At 33.0% G+C, this 18,923-nt stretch overlaps 3 protein-coding genes across 4 annotated transcripts in view; all 3 read right to left on the reverse strand.

The window, feature by feature from the left end:
• The window catches only part of LOC144834764 (large ribosomal subunit protein mL44-like), a 186,910-nt gene that overhangs the window by 3,610 nt on the left and 164,377 nt on the right, over window positions 1–18,923 (reverse strand). The gene's annotated exons all lie outside the window — the stretch shown is intronic.
• Window positions 5,841–14,717, reverse strand: LOC144835647 (stromelysin-1-like). The gene is made up of 10 exons (XM_078690722.1): window positions 14,661–14,717; window positions 13,830–14,039; window positions 9,842–10,101; window positions 9,189–9,332; window positions 8,756–8,889; window positions 8,336–8,494; window positions 7,948–8,108; window positions 7,475–7,616; window positions 6,740–6,994; window positions 5,841–6,602 (listed from the first exon to the last, which is right to left on the reverse strand). The coding sequence occupies exons 1-10, from the start codon at window positions 14,715–14,717 to the stop codon at window positions 6,385–6,387; spliced, it is 1,740 nt and encodes a 579-aa protein (XP_078546848.1). The 3' UTR covers window positions 5,841–6,384.
• LOC144834760 (stromelysin-1-like) overlaps window positions 14,555–18,923 on the reverse strand; it is a 203,435-nt gene continuing 199,066 nt past the window's right edge. For both annotated transcript variants that reach the window (XM_078689675.1, XM_078689676.1), the window contains exons 4-9: window positions 18,518–18,807; window positions 18,038–18,196; window positions 17,404–17,537; window positions 16,076–16,223; window positions 15,295–15,558; window positions 14,555–15,194 (exon numbers count right to left, since the gene is read on the reverse strand). In XM_078689675.1, the coding sequence (XP_078545801.1) occupies window positions 15,070–15,194; window positions 15,295–15,558; window positions 16,076–16,223; window positions 17,404–17,537; window positions 18,038–18,196; window positions 18,518–18,807 (1,120 nt within the window). In that variant the 3' untranslated portion in view covers window positions 14,555–15,069. The remainder of the gene's footprint in view (window positions 15,195–15,294; window positions 15,559–16,075; window positions 16,224–17,403; window positions 17,538–18,037; window positions 18,197–18,517; window positions 18,808–18,923) is intronic.

The raw sequence follows: 18,923 nt of genomic DNA on the forward strand, positions 1-18,923 counted from the left end.
AGGGCGGGACCCATGCACCATGTATACGAGGTAGCTTTAGAAATATAGTATTCCTAAATAAACTGTTTGTGTAAATTTATAATATAATATCGCCATGATAAGCACATGCTCAATTCTACAGTATGGGCGCCATGATGTGCGCGTACAGTTTAGTAATAACCTGCTACGCGCAAGGTTCATGTACGCGCACATTTAGTGTTTCTTTTGTAAAGGTACGGTAAACCATTACGGATAATTATTTTAATGTAAAATATTAAATTATTATTTTATTGCTATATTTATTTTGATAGGGCCTACAATTAATGTATGTTCATTCGTTATTAGCAACTGATTTACTTTTGTTTATTTTTGTAATAATGTAATAATAATTTAAGTTGATCATTCAATTTTTGTTTAGAATTATTACACTGTCAACAATTGGTGGGTGAAATGAGTTTATGAACTCCAGACTTTTCATCTATCTAAATATTTATAAAACCTATGCATTTTTTGCTATCTAAATAGTTGTTATTCCACGCCAGCTTTGTTTTTTCCAATAATTATTCCTTATGTTAAATAATAAAAATAATTTTGTTGTCTTATAAGTTATAATAAAACCATAGTATGTAGGCCTAAATGGTTCAATATCTAACATGGCTTCATCAAATGATGCCATATTATATATTGTTATGTGTAAAATAGTAAGTGAAAAAGATTGTCGAAAATAAACACATTTTAGATATGAATTTATAATAATTTGTGTTTTGTGATTTATTTTTAACGTCTGGATGTATTCGGATTCAAGATGAAATCTCATAACCGATTTTATAATGAGACTGACGTGTTCTTTAAATTTATTAGACCACGAATGCCCTTTGTTGAAACTCGAGCGTACAGTAACAGCTAAGCCAGTCTCAATGTATTGGGAATCGGGATAAAGAAAAACCATATCGGCAGGCTACAATCGCCAATATACATCTATTCAGTCGGCCTAGAAATCTCTTTATAGAAACTCATCAGTTCAGTGGTGGTGGCATGAACTTTCTGGATAATCAAAAGACAATTTGGCAAAACGTAATGATTCAGAAACCAATGTAAATCAGGATTGAAGAATGAGAATATAATACTTCTCTACTCAAATGTAGAGTTTGTTTGAATAATTTTAGAATGTGAAGCACTTAGGTCTAGCATATATTATGTGCAACCACGCAGGCATAAACAGCAATTTCTTAATAGCGATTATTATTAGCCTATTATTAAAGGACTTTGAAACTGCATTGAAACTTGTTCCGTTTCACGGCGATGTCATGTTAAATAATGGAAAATAAAGGAGTAGTGATATTTAAGCTTCCCGCCGGCCTAACTCTAGGACGCAAGCGCAACGCAAGAACCAATCATCTATCGCGTTCGTCGTGGTCAATACTTGGGTTGCGCTTTATACGTCCTTGCCTTGCGTCCTAGTGGAAACCAGGCTTATCATTGCTCCATGATTACATGGAACAAAAATTTACCTTAAAGCTTGGTTCCCACTAGGACGCAACGCAAGGACGTAGACGCAACGAGATGACCAACGACAAGCGACAGTTCGATGATCTATCGCATTGTGATTGGACAACTCGCTTGTGTTGCGCTTAGGTTCTTGCGTTGCGTCCTAGTGGAAACCAAGTATTTTTCCAGGTTACTTGAAACAACAAACGTCGCGGTTTTCCATTCCACGAAACCATAACTGTGTTAAATCATGGAGGAAAAAATAATTAATTTAATTTATTTTTTCCTCCATGGTTAAATCCAAAGCATGATTAAAAAAGACAGAAAATAGAATAGAGGATGCAGTTTTGAGTTCATTTACATTTCATATTTAGGTTAATCAGTTATCATAAGTGGACTTTCGAATTAACGAGACAGAAATCGGATCTCTAAATCCTATTGGACAAGGATTATCCGTATCAAGCTGTAATCCTTTTGTCCTTGAAAATTATTATATTATTTGGAGTCAAGTCGCTTGGAATATAAAAAATAATCAAAACGGAAATGCAGAGCTATAATAGTGATGGTTGTGGTTACGTACATAGTTATATCACGGATAAATAAAATGACCATGGTTATGTAATGCCCAGTCATTTATTTTTTGGTCCAGGTGGTAAGACCGTGTTTATTTAGATATGAGCAAATAAGAAGAGATGGAGAGTTATTTAGACCTACTGTTTTTTTTATAGACGGTTAAAACAATAATTTATATGTAGAATAATATAATTTTACAAAATGCTACAGTACATTTTTTTTTTTTTTCTCTCTTTTGTGGTTAACCACCACCTTTATTCATTCAATATTTCATACATATCTCGTTCACATTTCATTTTCATACATTAAATTTCTATTTTCTACTTTTTTCGTTATTTTCTGATTTTTACTCTTTTAACCTTTATACATATAGTGTTTTGATTATATGCATACAAAAACCATAAACATCTACACTTCATTTTGTACATGATATAATACTGTACATTTTAAAATACAAATATGGATGCCACTTATAAGTTACAACATGCCTCAATTATCGACATGTGATACTTCTCCCCTATATCGATGGGTAATAATTAATATCAATATGATATTAGTCCACAATCTAATTGATTGTATATTCTTCCCTGCTTTTACATTGCTCCGTGAAATGTTATGATTTTTTTTTCATGTTTTCCTTCTGGAATTCTGAAATAGGTTATTGAACTTCGGCACTGAAAAGCATTACGTGTGTATTCCATTCATTGATGACGCAGATATATTGAATGACCATTACATTTTCTCATCATTGTTTTAATTGATTGTGCAATCACTGGTGGTGGATCGTCGGAACAGAATATTACCCATAGTGCACCACAGTAAAAGGGTTACTAAGAGTCGTTTGAAACGTATGCATTATCAACCGTAGCCCTATATCGTTGAATACCCTCACACTATGCAGTCCCTCCCAATTTTTAGATAAACTTCATTGGCCCAAATATTCCAATACACAAAAGTAACTTAGCCTAGAAATCTCTATTTACAAACTAAATATAGATGTGATCTTTCATAACACAATTTTGAAACAGATGCAATAAGGCCTACAAAATTCCAAACAATACAGTACATCTCCAAATTGAAATAATCTATATTGCAATAAATATAAAAGTATCAGATTAGAAAGTACAATTACAAATTACAGAGCATGAAACAACATAATATCACAGAAAGATCTTTGAACTTTAAATGGATTTTTCTAAACCACATTAGTGAGGATCATCGGAAAGGAAAGGTTTCCTTTTAAATCATATTAGTTATTTAAACAATGAGTACCATCGATGCAGTTTTAGATTTAGAAACCAATAATGATTCTACGAAATTACTTCATTTGTATATATAACCTGGTTGGAATTGGTAGTATAATTAGCCGAACTGGAACAATTCCTAGAAAATACCGGATTTATTGTCATAGTACTACTAAATTAGATACATAATAGACTATAATCGAACAAAACGTTGAACCTTAGATGTTCTTTTAAAACGGTGTCAGTCGGGAATAAGAAACACTGTTTTTGGTTGCGAAGCAAGGATGAACACGCAGACGCATATCACGAGTCGTCAGTTGTCATTGGTCAATTTCCCAGTGTTGCACCTACGTCATAGTTATCCTAGTTACATAGCATAATTTAGCCTATTGTGTTTTACCCACTGGAAGTAATAATTTAAAATAAGGCCAATTGTCAGAAGAAACGAAGAAATATGACTACATTTATTGCAATGATGTCTTTTAATTGTGCGGCACGTTATTATGACTAGGTCTAAATAGAACAATTAATGACATGACATTAACAATTTGGTCGATTCTTGCAAATATCATTCAGGAAAAGTATTATGATTTAATTTTGGGGTTTAAAAAAAACATTGTAAATAAAAAGTAGGCCTCTAAAACCATAATGAATGAAGTCAGAACGTGAGAACTAGCAAATCAAAAACTTTTTTATTAATTATTCTTGAGTGCATTACTGGGTCTGGTTCAATCGCCAATCTTTATATTTGTATTACATCACAGGTGACATCCATCCATCCATCCGTCCACAGCCGACTACTTTCATTTTACGATTCTCTCCTCAATCTCAGTTCCAAGGAAATGTTCAATTAGTACATTAAGACTCTACGGATATACTGTAGTGAAGAGTTGCTAGTTTGCACTCCAGACACCCGTCAACTTATAATGCTTTCGATTTCTTTAATACAATTTTAAACTCCTGAGTTTTTAAAAATTACTGCTATTCTTCTTCTTTGGCCCTTACGTAACCCTAATGTTCATAGTGAAAATGACGTCATTAATGATCAAGTCATTATACAACATCCATATAAAATAGGGTAACAATTACATTTTAACGTTTCTAACTAACTGCCCTCCTTATTTTAATCTTGGAAATAGCATAATAAGAAATTATTCGCTATTATCATAATTTGGAGGGGGAATGACGTCATAGTATAATGAATAGCGCGGCATCTCTATGAAGTTCTTTTTAATACGAGGTATGATAGATAGGAAATGATTCACTCTTCCATGTGTTAATTAAAGTGCTAATTGCTCTAAAGTCCTGATTACATGAGTCTGTGGACAAAATCTCTGTCTACACTATCAAATTAGTTTGGCAAAAACATGTGTGATGCGCCCAAATATGGTAGTAATATACCCAAATATGGTAGTGTGATATGATATCATCATGTCCATATATGGGCACATCACATTACACATCACATAAAGTTTGATAGTGAAGACAATGCTTTATACAGCATACAGATACACCTTCAGTCATGATTCAGTCACATTTGGTATGCTATCCTGAATTGATAGAATGTTGAAGTTATGCGACTGCAGTATGTCTTTATTTTTAAATCAGGCATGCAGATACTGCTTTTGATTATGAGTGTTTAATGGCGCGGTTAGAATTATCCTAAAAGAAAGAAGCAGACTACTATATGATTCTCAAAGGAGCTTGTCATCCTGTATTTCATCTTCACGGGAAATGATCGGATTGAGATTGAACAATTTTGACCTTTGACACTTCCATTATTCACTACGTTTTCTTACCTTTCTAGATTTAATTTGTTACACCCAATAAAAACATTTCCGAAATGTAATAAAAGTGGAAAAATTAATCACAAACATCGACCAATTCACAATTCGGACGCGGGTAAAAATGATCATCCAATTTCCAGTGAAGATGACGCGTTTTAAACATGTGCCCACGCGTTCAAACTCTTTGTGACATTTTTATTTAATGCGGATACGGGATCGCACACGAGGGAATGCGTTTTATAAAACGTTTTGCCCACTGCTGGTGATATTTTTGTATGAATGTTCTCTTGCCCACGCATTTTAATTTGTTAATGGCATTTTTAAAATTATCTACCGTATTCTCTGGTCAATGAGAAAATTAGAAACTTCCTAACTCCATTTACTTGAGTCACCATTATATTTCTTGAGGATAGAGTAAGGTAATGCCTTTATCTACTATTGCTATGTTAGGCTAATATTTTTAGAGGGCGCAACGTATATTTTTATTTTTATAGCAAAGTACACCATCTTTGTTTATAGTGAATAATTTGACGTTAGAGGGCGTTTATGCACAGCAAGGTCTTTACGTACCAGGTATCTGATTGGTCGAAAGTTTTGGAATAAGACATTATCGGTCAATTAATACTCACTCAACAATGATACAATACCACAAGTATTATAGGTTACTACAGTTACATACATACATACAGCTTGTTACAAACTGAGATGATATGTTGTGTCGTGCAGAATAAAAAATACGTAAACCTTAGTATATTAAGAACTTGTAAGTTTATTCAAACAATTTAAAAATACAATCAAAAGAACAAATACTGAATCCTCCGTATACAAAGTCAAACAAATACATGCGGAAATTTATTTAAATAGAAATATATAGAATTATATATAGATTTATTTAAGTAGAAATGTTATTTTACATAATCTCAGAATACATACAAACTATTTACATCATTTTGAAAACAATCGATGTAAACATACTTTAAAATGTACACTTTTATTTATTTAAATGAAAGTATTAGTTGATTAGTAGATTAAAGTGCACAACTCATTCTCCTTTGTATGTGAATTACTGTTTACATCTATTATTAACACAATCGCTATTCAAAATAAAATCTCAATGACGTATAAACAATTTACCAATGCGCATGCGCAGTTTGAATGTGTATAATATAGGATGTAACCCTGCATCCGTACACTGGCATTATTTTGTTTGATGAATCAAAGCAAAAACAAAATAATAACAATCAAAATTAAAAATTAATGTCACTGAAAGTGAACTCGAAACAGGTATTGCAATGTTTAAAAGGAATGGTTATCTAAGACAGATAAAGAAGGGCTAATGAGATAAATGAAAGAAGGCCGGCTGTGTGTGATACTGCAGAGCTTGTGAACGCCGATTCTGGGTCGATGTACCGCCTAACCGTATTGCAGCCTAAAAATTCACGAGGGAAATTCTTTGGATATCCACGTTCAACCTGCAAATCCACGTTGTTGAATTTCCAGTACTCCTGTCCTCGGATGAAGTAAGTGAATCCTGTAAAACCATACACAAATACGTTAATATTACTGTAACATTGATAGAGAATTCATAATTACATTCTGCTTTGAAATTTAGGAAAATTCAATTACAATGAAAGTGATACACAAACGTAAAAAGGTTAAAGTTCATACCTTGGTATGGGAATGCAGCATCAACACTTGACGGTACCCCTTTCCAATGTTTGCGAATGTTTTTAGGATATCCATTATCAACGCTTTTCTTTTTTTCATCATATCTCCAATATCTACTACCCCTGAATACATACGTCTTGCCGTTACTTGGAAAGACAAATGCTGCGTCGATATCTTGGGGCAGACCGATGCTTGCCAATGATTTTGGAAATCCTGGCTTAGGAACAACACCATTATATTCCCAGTATTCGGGACCTAGAAAAATACAATGTAAAGGAATCAACAATCAGAGATGTGAATAGGCCTTTGTAAAGGTCCATTTACACTAGGACGATAACGATCGACGATAAATAGACATTTTCTTAAATTAAACAAAATCAATTATAAACGTTTTAGTTTTAACTATAGGATAATCAAGCGAGTTGACCAATGACAAGTGACAGTTCGAATAATCCATCGCTTGTGCGTCTTTTGTGGAACCCACGCATTATACGTTCTTGGTTAATAAATGGCAGCTCTTGCTCCATGCCATAAGCTGATTTTCAACTAGGCGAATGACGTGTTCATAGGAACTAGAAATAGTTGCAGAAGGGAGTATGACAGACAGAAACTCGAATACGCATGCGCACCGCATTAAGCTTTGGATTCGCGCGAACAAATTCGCCTAGTGAAAAATCGGCTGTAGGACACCCTAGTTTTTAATCAAATACTAGAATAAATTACAGTTTAACGAACCTTTGGTAAATATGATCGTTCCATCTTGTCTTTCGTATACAGCATCAATGTCAGATTGGAAACCATACCACAGGTTCTCTGCATTCATTGGGTGGTTTGGTACAACAACACCAGGCTTCTTCAAACGCCAGTAAATTTCATTCTAAGTAACAGAATCAATAATATAACTGTTCTGGTATACGTATTATAGCTTTGTCACATTTTTGGCGGGAAGGAGTACTTTAAAAAAACTTTAAAATGGACGTCACTATAAAACCAGAGATGAAGTCGTAGCATTTTTGCCTCTGCTTATTCTGTGTATGTTAAATGGTTTTCTGGAAGTTTAACCTCATGAGATAATGGTAATCACTGAATTGAATAAATACCAGCAGGCCTACTTACTTGGAACACGAATATCTCTTCTCTGAAAGTTTAACCTCAAGAGATAATGGTAGTCTCTAAACAATCACAATTGAATAAATACCAGTACTTACTTGGAACAAGAATATCTCTCCTCGAATAATCGAACCTCCTTGGAATCTTTGTAAACATGCATTTGGTGGGTTTGCCGGGGTTCCTGGCCTTTCTGGAGGAGCGAGAGGAGGTAGATCGGGATTGGAAGGAGATTGTGGAACATTTGGTGTTTTCCTGCGTCCTGTAAATCAAAATAGAAGTCCAATTTATGATCTCGAGTTCATTGATCTACAATGTAAGGGTAAAGGTATTTACATCTGGTCCTCAAGCTTAACTGGAAAATGAGAAAATCGTATTAGGACCCACGGCAGCCAGCAGTGAAGTGCTTACTACTAGACTTTGCGAATAGTGAAACCAAGTGTACAGCTTCTGTCAAAACCCTTTATACTACACGTTGTTGTACGTTACCATATAACTCTTGAATGCCTTGTATGTCGTCACTTGGTAGCCTAAAATTAGGTTTATATCCTTGGTAGTAAGGTGCCATTAAAGAACCACCTTCACCAGAATGACCAAGTCCCAGACTGTGTCCAAACTCATGTGCAGCCACCAAGAACAAATTGGTTCCTGATCAAAGATAAAAATCAGTGTAACTTTCAAGAACATAAGACTAACTAAGTTTAAACTAAGCCACATTCGATTTAGTCTTCAATCTATTTCAATCAATTTACGTTCCATATTATATTATTATTGGCTACTGTGGTAAAGTTTATTTTATTATCAGAAAATGTGGACCTAAATATCACTTTATAAAAGTACTGTATCGTGTATTGGGTGTTGCATAATTGGTTATTTATTCAAATAAAAAAAGATAACATATTAACTTACCTGAACTTCTTTTAGTTGTAAACTGTTCATCATCGTCGAAGTGAGCATCACCTCCAATCCCAGGACCTGGAAAATACGCATGCGCTAAGGTACCACCACGACCATCAAAAGAATGTCCATCGCCGTGTTCTTCTCTACATACAGACATGGAGAAATAAGTTATTTCTCCATGATACAGACAAGTAATAGAGAAAGAAGTAATAGAGAAAGAAGTAATACAAAAAGTAGTGCACAAAGTAATTGTTCTAGTTCGAATTCTCAACTTTTTCTTTTAAAATAAATAGGTGACAAAGGATATTGAATAGAAAGTAAATAGAACCTATAGAAATGCACTCTTTAACATCCTTATCGTCTGCGATCACCAATACTTGTACTACTATTCATTATTTTTCAGACCAAATAGAGTAATTTTAAAAGAAAAACTGATTTTTACTTTGCAAATAGAACAATGATGTCACAGTTGCCAGCAGCTACTTTTCGAAAGTTTAAATTCGTGACGTCACTCCAAACTTTGAATGCACGATCAATCTCCTGATCTACTAAACTTCTAGAAAAGTCACGAGTGTATCCTGTTATTCTGAAAAGTAAAACGAAATAATCAACATAAAACGTTTTTCTGCACTTTTCACATTAAAGAGATTTGAAGGGTAGTTTATTATAATATATAAACCTTTGTAATAATTACCCCTAGCACCACTTTTATAAAGGGGATTATTTCTCGACGCTGAAGAAAAATAAATGGGGTTATTATCACTGTTGCTTCAGCGGTTTATCTTTATAATAAACACTATAAATGTTACATCCGGAGTCACCCTTTAAACGCAACGTTACTCTTAGTCTGTGTTCCAGACGGAGTTTTGAAATAAAATTAGTAAAAAGATAAATATTTTGGCACATATGGCGTTTCATACGTGTACTATTTGAGCTTGTAAACTCAAACAAACAAAGAAAAGCCTCGAAATAACTACAAACTTTTTGGGGAAAGTCTACGTTACTCAAGTTCAATTCAATTGTGTGTCCTATTTTTCTTAATTTTTTTTAAGTACATCATTACTATTATTGATTTTCAACCGGAAACTGGTTTACCTGTAAGTAAGTGATCGTTTATTCCACCTTGGTCCAGCCAAGTTGTACCGCCTTTTCCGTAACGATTCCACGCCGTCAACGTCGGGATTTCCGCATCTGGGCATGCGCATCTTCGCAAGCGTGTTCCCATCTGCAGTACCAGAAATATTAAGGTTGGCCAATGCCTGCATAGATCTTAAGGCCTCCTCAAGTTCGTCGTCATCATAATGCTGGGTTATATCAGCCAGAGGTCTCAAATATCCGTAATGTTGTAAAAATTGCTAAAAATAAAAATAGGTAGGCCTACAATTAGGTTCTATAACAGTTAGCACAAAAACAAACATTAAACACCATTTACGTGTTTGAACAGTGACTATAATTTAGTAATGGCATATTATCATATACATTGTTAGTATAAAATGTAGGGTCTAGGTGTAGATATTGAATTCATCTCAAATCGTTCTAAACATGCTAAGCCGCTCAAATCCGCACAACGATAGAATAACCTTGTTTGATTTCAAAATATCATTCTGGTCATTTTAAATAATGAGCTATAGAACATCCAGAACTTGGCCTATACTAAAAATACTGTATTGTAATTAAGACTATGTAGGCCTAAATAAAACTTTTAAACACCTTTTTATCAATATTTATCTTCGTTGTTGTTTCATCGTATTTGAACTTCCAAATTGTAACCGCATTTTAAAACTTAAGTTGTGTGCAATAATGTGTGTGTAGGCCTATTCTATAAATTAATTTTTTAAATATTTTATATTTATCTGTTTTTATAGTAATATTTGCCAATCTTTAAGAAGAATTTCTATTGTTATTTTATTATGATAATGGACAAATAAAGCTTTTCAGTATTCAGTATATTACTACTGATTTCAAATGTGCCTACATTTTAGTTTAGATCTATTCCACGTGACTTAACGATTACCCAATGCAGGGTTACCGGAATGAGCCAATTTAGGGCAGGCAGAAAAGATGTGTCATTTTCCTTGTCATATCGAGCAGATTGCACCGAATTTAAATGCACTTACAGTTGACATTGGCAGGGCAATAAGCCGGTTAAATAATTTATTGTATTTAACCGTTTGGGAGTTAATGTTCTTAACACTTCGTGCTATTTGTCAATTTAGAAGGCTTCTTTTTATTGGTCTACATAATTCAGACGGCTTAGTGAATATTAAAATATTATCAGGATGAGCAATTAAGTGATGATAGTTGAGAACGTATAATATTTTTAAATAGAATGCAACCATTCATTATGTTCGCAATACATCAATCAATCTTGTATGATTCCACCGAACTTTCGAGTAAAAATAACGATTGTGAGGCATTTGATAAACAGGCAAACTGCCTTTAAATGTCTTGACATGTTTCGAGAAATTTACATACAACCTGTCCTATTTGTATATAAGTACTCTAGGCGTTTTTTTCTGTTCTGATGATGAGAATAGTTTCTCGAACATGTCAAGACATTTTAAGGCAGTTTTCCTGTTTATCAAATGCCTCACAATCAATATATTTTAATGCATAGAAATACTCTTCACATATATGATTGATATTAATGATATACTTATGTGATAATCGGAGTCCTATACTTGACCATTTACTAGAACATTCTTGTAATGAAGAGGTCACATATAAAGAAATACAATTATAAAAAATCTATTTAAATTAAATAAATTATCAATTATAGCTAAATGAAATAAATATTATTAAATGAATTTAACAACCAAACAGTTATTCTATATCAAAGAATAATCTATAAAGTTTTGTGTATATACACTGACACTAGTTGGTCACATGATGTTTATAATCGCGTGTAAAAAGACAGATTTTATATTAAAATTGACAGATAATTCAGACACACACCCACTTAAGGTCAAAAAGTAGGAGTGAAGCAAAAAAATGTCTTTGAATAAATTAGCCAGACCAGGTGAAAAGGAATTAACTTTCTTTGAAGATTAAACAATATTTTATTATTAAACTAAATCAGCGACTGTAATTTTTGTAAACAAAAATATCGTTGGAACATTAATACTTTATTTACAATAACAAAAAAAATTAAATGTGAAAACAAAAATGATAAAAAAACATTCTTAACTTTCGATTTCGAAATACAATGCTAATTTTATGAATTAATTTAGTTAAGTTAATTAAACAACTGAAATCCTTGCATCTTATTGGCTGCTTAGTTGGTCAAATGTAAATGAATAAACCCCCTACAACATTGTTTTTTTAAAGTTAATTTAACAAACAAAATCCAGGCATCTCATTGGCTGTTAAGTTGGTAGACAATGTAGATGAGTGAAATCCCTACAAGCATTGTTATTTTAAAGTTAATTTAACAACCGAAATCCTAGAATCTTATTGGCTACTATTTGGTAGACAATGTAGATGAATCAAATCCAGTACAAGCATTGTTATTTTAAAAGTTCATTTTAAATGTCCTGGCATCTCATTGGTTGATGGATTGGTATAGAATTGTAGCATTGAGTAAGCTGTGTGCGGGGACGACAGGAAAAGACCAATTTGAACGCTATGAGTCACCTATACAAAGTTTTAAGTTGATGAATAATTTTGGCAAGAAAACTTTTCAAACTTGGCAAAATGTCTCAACCTTGGACACACTTGAAAGACCAACTTAATTATCGAGTACAAGGATTCTTATTGTTATGTAATTAACATGGTTATATTGTATTAAAAAACAGAATAAGAAGAAACTTAAACTTTCTTTTAGTATACCAAATTTTTTACTTTAGAATTAGACTAAGAATGTATAATACTGTATCTGCTATGTAACATACACTTAACCTTAGTCAAAATTGTAGATGAATAATTTCTTTTGTGATATTGTCTAGTGACATCATAAGTAGATTTGAACTCGTCACCAAGACGAGTTAACAATCTTAAAATCTGCGAACTTACATACAATTTCGACTATAGGTCTTACTCATCGAATCACGTGGCACGCCTTACAGTACTCAAGAGAATAACAACTAAGCATGTATTAGTTTGTGTACAAATATTTCTATATTAATACATTGCTGCATTTACTGCAGTATTGTTTGCAGCAATTCAGTTCCTTTAGTTTGAAAGTGTTCTTGGTTAGTTTTGGTTTTCCATTCGATCCTAAGTTAAAATGATTTCAGACCGGTTTTTTAGTCCTCAAACTAGTTTTATAATGCTAAAAATGTACTGAAAATAACGATAGTTGCCTAGATTACTAATGGCGTCATAGAAATGATCGTCACTAAAACACCTTATAATTGGTGGTGACTAATCCAATATCCTTCATCACTTTACCAAGGAAACATCAAACAAAATATTCACTAAGAACATAACTGATTCCGGTAATGTTTACATATAACAACTATTTAGTTAGTCAAAACAGTCCTTTTTGACATTAAGACCTTCCGCAGAGTATGAATTAACATATTTTAATTGTATTGTGTAATATCAAATTAATTTTAATATAAACCATACACGCCAGGAAGATGCTAAACGTCACAAGACTAGTCAGCAAAAATATATTATAGGAATATTTAAAGTTTCCACTTCAATTTGATCACTTCATGGATTATCTAGTTTACTTTCTAAGTCAAAGTTGTAGTTGTAGATTTCAAGATAGGAACACTATTTTAAAATAGATAGAACTTCGTTCTACTTTTCATACTAGATCTATTCATTATTTTTCAAAAGTTTATCTTTCAATTAACAATAGATGTAACTCTTTTCTAAATGTGTGTGTGCTTCTCCAAAACGAAACTATACTTTGTGCATATCAATTATTACTATTACGGAACAACAATACTAATTTATTCATTACTTGGCATTGAGAAGGTTTGGCAGGACATGAACTTATTATAGGCTAATATCTCAATTAGTAATACAGTACCGGTACATATTAATGAACATGATAGGCTCTGTGTATCTGAAATACTAGATCAAAATGTTTGAAGAAGATTTGCTGTCGTGTGAAAGTAGCTTTAAATCTTACCTGAACTTCTAGATATTCTAAATCATCGTCATCACCAGCCTGACAGCCTGCTGCCAAGAGACTAATTAAGAGAAACCCAAGTATAAGACGACTAGCTTGGCGCTCCATACCTTCCCAATGCTCAACCTCGACTGCAGTAAACCCCCAGTTCTGACTCTGTGCATTTCTATCAGAAATGTGTATGACGGTTATTGAGCCAGGGGAAGTGAACTAAATAACCAATCAGAATAGAGAAATCCACAAAAAAAAGTTATCACGTCACTACCGACGGAAATCGTTTTGAAAGTACAATATATAATAATATGTTTTCATAATAAATTAATATAATAATGTATAAATACTGAATGTCTATATAAATAGATTGATTCGTAATTAAAGGCGAGGCCCACTCACAGCATTCAAATACATTATATAATAGTAGGACCCTAAATCGAAAAAGATTCCATTGTTAAAAATGTTTATTTAATGAAAGGTAGATTTTTATTTGCCTTAGTGAATTGTTTTTGATGTTTTTCTGAAAGTAATAAAGATACCGAGATATTATATTGACTTTATATATATATTTTGTCTGTAATACTATACAACCTCAACCCTTTTTGTTGTTATCTTTTCAATGATTTCTTTATTTGCTATGGATATATGGTCATGGTATTCCGAAATAAAAAGATGAATGAATGAATGAATTAACAATGAGAAAACAAAATCACAAGACAACAATGTGAAACTGTGTAAACACTACATTGATTTAATAAGCATTATGAGATACAAGATGAGTGTAATGATACATACACGTTATCTATATAACATTATAATTATTATTCAATAACTTACGATCCTTTCAATCATAATCTCTGATCCAAGCTTTGTGGTATTTAATAATCTTACCATCATGTTACGTTTCCAAATATAAGTAGAACAACTAAGTTTATTTCGTGACGTATTACTTTAATCGAGTACTTACTCGAGATTAGCCTACTTTTTAAAACTCACTTTGTTACAAAAAGGAAAAGTTAGAAATGTCAAATATAAAATCAAGGTATAAAAAATAGTCTATGAAACAAAGGAATTCTTTTAGTCAAATTTACCCGCATCTAAAAAAAAGTACCTCATTTTAAACTTCTAATTAAAGCAACCTTAACCCATTGCATGGGGGTTATTTAAAAGTCAGTATGTACTAATGTTTTTGTTAAGTCTGTTTCTTGTCTGCAAGTGAATTGTTAGTGACAAGTTACTTAGTTATTTAGTCATCAACTGCCCGACACATTAAAAAGTCCACGCCGAACGAACGGGGGAACCCCTTCTCAACAAACTGTCGTCTGTTGTTGTAGCGGTAGTATTTCTTTCCTTTTACGAAGTAAGTGCATCCTGCAATAAATGATAACAAATAATATTATAGAGAATTAAATTGTTTCTGACTGTTTATTCATATCAGTCTAATGACTGGTACTTGCAGCAGTAGACTTACCGTTTCGGTAACTGAATGCACCGTCTATGTTATCAGGAACACCGGCCCACGAGTCTTTTATCAGTTTGGGATAACCTCTGTCAACATCCATTCTTTTTTCGTCAAATCGCCATACTTGATTTTTAAAGAAGAAATAAGTTTTCCCAACGTCTGGCCAAGTCAGCGTAGCATCAACCTTTCTGGGTAGCTTCGGGCTTAGATGACTGATTGGTTTGGGGAATCCTGGCCTGGGTCTGTTGTCTCTATATTCCCAATATTTTGATCCTATACATACAATTATAAGAACGGTGACTGAAAAATAGTATTCATAATGTATAATAATATTGGTGGCAAAATTCATGATTATCTGAAGATAACTTCTGAAAAGAAAGCTGGGTGTGCTATCTGAATGGAACTATGGGACTCAAATCATACAAATATTACTGGCTGCTTAGATTAATATTATTGCAGCCACTAATGTTACTGGTGTTAGTATTACTGCTACAGCTACTCTACTTCAAGCTTCAACGACTACATGCTGCTACTACCAGATATGCAACTTGCTAATTCTGCAACTAGTGATGCTACTATACTACCACTCTGTTGTGGTTGGTGTTGCAACTACTTCAGTACTTGCTTAGACTATGAATACTAAGACTATGCTCTTTCTACTAGGTTACTACTGCTGATGTTACTATACAGTATGCGGCTTAGTGTCACTACAACGTATGATTAGTACTGTGGTTGGTTAGTGGCAGCGTTTTCAATAGCGATCACAAGAATTCTAGTCCTCTTTAAATACCTTTGAAAAATAGGATAGTCGTATCAGGTCTTTCATATGTTGCATCAATATTATCTGGCAGACCTTCCCAAAATCGATCGACAGGATCTCCGTGATTGATATCAGAAGTGCTTACTCCAATAAAATAAAGTCGCCAGTAACGGTTGTCCTTTTAACAAATACGTAATTATGAGATTTGTACGTTTGAGGTATGACGAAAATGGTCTACTATTTTGAATTATTCTCGCATTACCATTTGGGAGATGAAGTAGGCATAATTAAACCAAATTAAATGTGTGACATTTTTTGGGGGGAAATGGCATAAGGAACAAAACAAGTTATTTGATCTATCTAGAATCATGGACTAAATTAATTTGGTTAAAATGTCTTACTGAACTGTTTCTATTACATTATTCCTTTTGCAAACGAAATGAAAAGAGAACCTCTTATTTATGTGATTACAAATAGACAAATAACAATGCCTCACAATCAAATATATCCGACCTTGTCATTGAGTAGCAAAATAATATTTCCTTTATAACATAACATTACTTGGGCAGAGTGCCTAAAATTAATAATGAATGATGTAATGGGCGTGAGCCTGCAAAGGGGGATTACTGAATGTGTTATAATGTATTGTCAGTCAGTACATCTGCCCTGAATTACCTCTAAGTATCGAACAACATTGGTGGAGAGTTTCATTTTGTGATTTCATGGCCATTCATCTAAATAATATACCTATGTTTAAACATAATATTGTCCGCCTAAGAAATGTTTTTTTGGTGAATATGCCATTTTAATGTCACATAATAGTTATTCACTTTGACCAAAAATTGGATCCAAACAATATATATAATATATAATATAATATATAATATATATAATATAATATATATAATACTGAAAAAATGTAATTTAATAACCAAATTGACTGGAAATTCAATGGGTTTTTGGTTGAATGTCACCAAGTGAAAGTATTTAGTTTATTTTTTTTTTACGGAAGTGATTAACATTGTTAAAATTGAGAACTGGCCTATTCAACGTCTTTTTATATTAATCTTCATTTTTTATATATTTTTAAGGGACAATACATCTTTAAAAAACATTCTAAACAATTATAAGGAATCAATAGGAAAGTATAATCTCAGAAATCTAATTTTCAGTTTGTCCAATGTAATGGGTCACTGTTCACAAACGGAAACACAACAGACTTTATAAAATGCAATCTTTGAGGCCATCAAAGAAAATATAACAAAATTTTGGTTTCATTCTGAACAAAACAAAATTACAATTATTTTTTCCTGTAAAATAAAAGAATAAAAACTGAAAGCGTTGATGAACGAGATTACCTTAAACATAAATATATCGCCACGAAGAAAGGCGACTGCATCATACACCTTGTTGCACGGCCTGGACACTTCGCTTTCGTCATCCTCACCCGTCCTGGCTGGAGAATTCCCAATCTCATCAACAGGTTTGTTTCCTATTTTAAAGAATACAATAATGTGTTCGCTAATAAATCTATTTTAAATTCATATTATATTTAGATTTGTTTGTTGATAATAAAGTTTGCGGTACTGTACATTGTTTTTGTTATTGATTTCCACACATTTATATGATAATTAAGTAACAATAAACATATATATATATATAAGAAAGATGTGTGGCTGGTGGGCAAATAAGTTCAAAGAACTTTGAGGCTTACCCACCAGAAAAGATACATAAACATAATCAAATATGACGAGTAAGATATACATTGTAAGAATATAAAATAAGAAGAAAAAAGAAATAAATGTTACATACAAAATACATCACGTGTATTTCTCGACGTTTCGATCAATATACTTTGATCTTGCTCAGGAGTGAGAATGCATTAAGTCCAGTTTCAGATACAGGTTCCAAAGAGAGAATTATAACAATGCCTATTTGTGTAGGCCTATAGTATTGCAATCATTATATAGAAATAAATGATAATTTGCCTACCATATAGACGTTGTATCCCGTCCCTGTCGTCATCCGGTAGTTGGAACTGAGGTATAAATTCATGGTAGAAGGGTGACATCAATGCCTCTGTGTCAGATGAATGTGCAAGACCCAGGCTATGGCCGATTAAATGAGCAGCAACTTGGAAAAGGTTTAAACCTGAAAAACAGAAGGGTGCGTTAAATTAATAAGTATAAAAAGAAAGAGCTTATGAAACTAAGCATATTAACATATTTCTAAAGAAGGTATTCATTTGTTAATATGCTTTATCTTGTTTAAAATAGAAAATATCTTTCGTATCATTAGCCTAGAGTATGCTACCTTCTTAAGAATAAGAATGTAGCTTTTGATTGATCGAATTACTTGCGCGTACGTCATCTTTGCGTCGAAACCAAGCTTGTGACGGGTTTGTGTTTGGGTATACGTATGGTGCGCTCTTGACGCAATAAAATATAATTTAATTCTAACAGAATGCCTTACCGTCCATGGTTTGGAAAGTAAACTTCTCATCGTCATCAAAATGAACATCACCATCCATGGCATTGACTGCGTTCTCCGGTGGAAATGCGTGGCCAAACATTCCACCTGGCCCGTCAAACCGATAACCATCACCGTGGATAGCACCTGCATCAAATCTTAAGTTAATATCGGCGCTACCGGTGGAAGTTCGTGTAAATACCAATGGTGTGACGTCACTCCAAACTTGAAACGCTCGTTCAATTGCATTCTCAGTATGTTGTATTGGTAAGTCTGGTGTCGTGTTTATGATTCTTGATTATTTATATGGAAAAAACAAATAATATTTCAAATCGTATTGATACGATGTCCTGCCATGTTATAGCAGGCAGGGGGTTTCTAATTAACAATTCCCTGGATATACAACTAG

This window comes from Antedon bifida, chromosome 2 (assembly GCF_963402885.1).
Source record: "Antedon bifida chromosome 2, ecAntBifi1.1, whole genome shotgun sequence".
NCBI classification, from domain to species: Eukaryota; Metazoa; Echinodermata; class Crinoidea; order Comatulida; family Antedonidae; genus Antedon; species Antedon bifida.

Coding starts and splice junctions, on each gene's coding strand:
- LOC144835647 (XM_078690722.1), bottom strand. CDS start 14,717: ATGGTAAGATTATTAAATACCACAAAGCTTGGATCAGAGATTATGATT. Junction 14,040..14,660: donor AGATTATGATTGAAAGGATC/GTAAGTTATTGA, acceptor TTGGTTATTTAG/TTCACTTCCCCTGGCTCAAT. Junction 10,102..13,829: donor TAGAATATCTAGAAGTTCAG/GTAAGATTTAAA, acceptor TTTTATTTTTAG/CAATTTTTACAACATTACGG.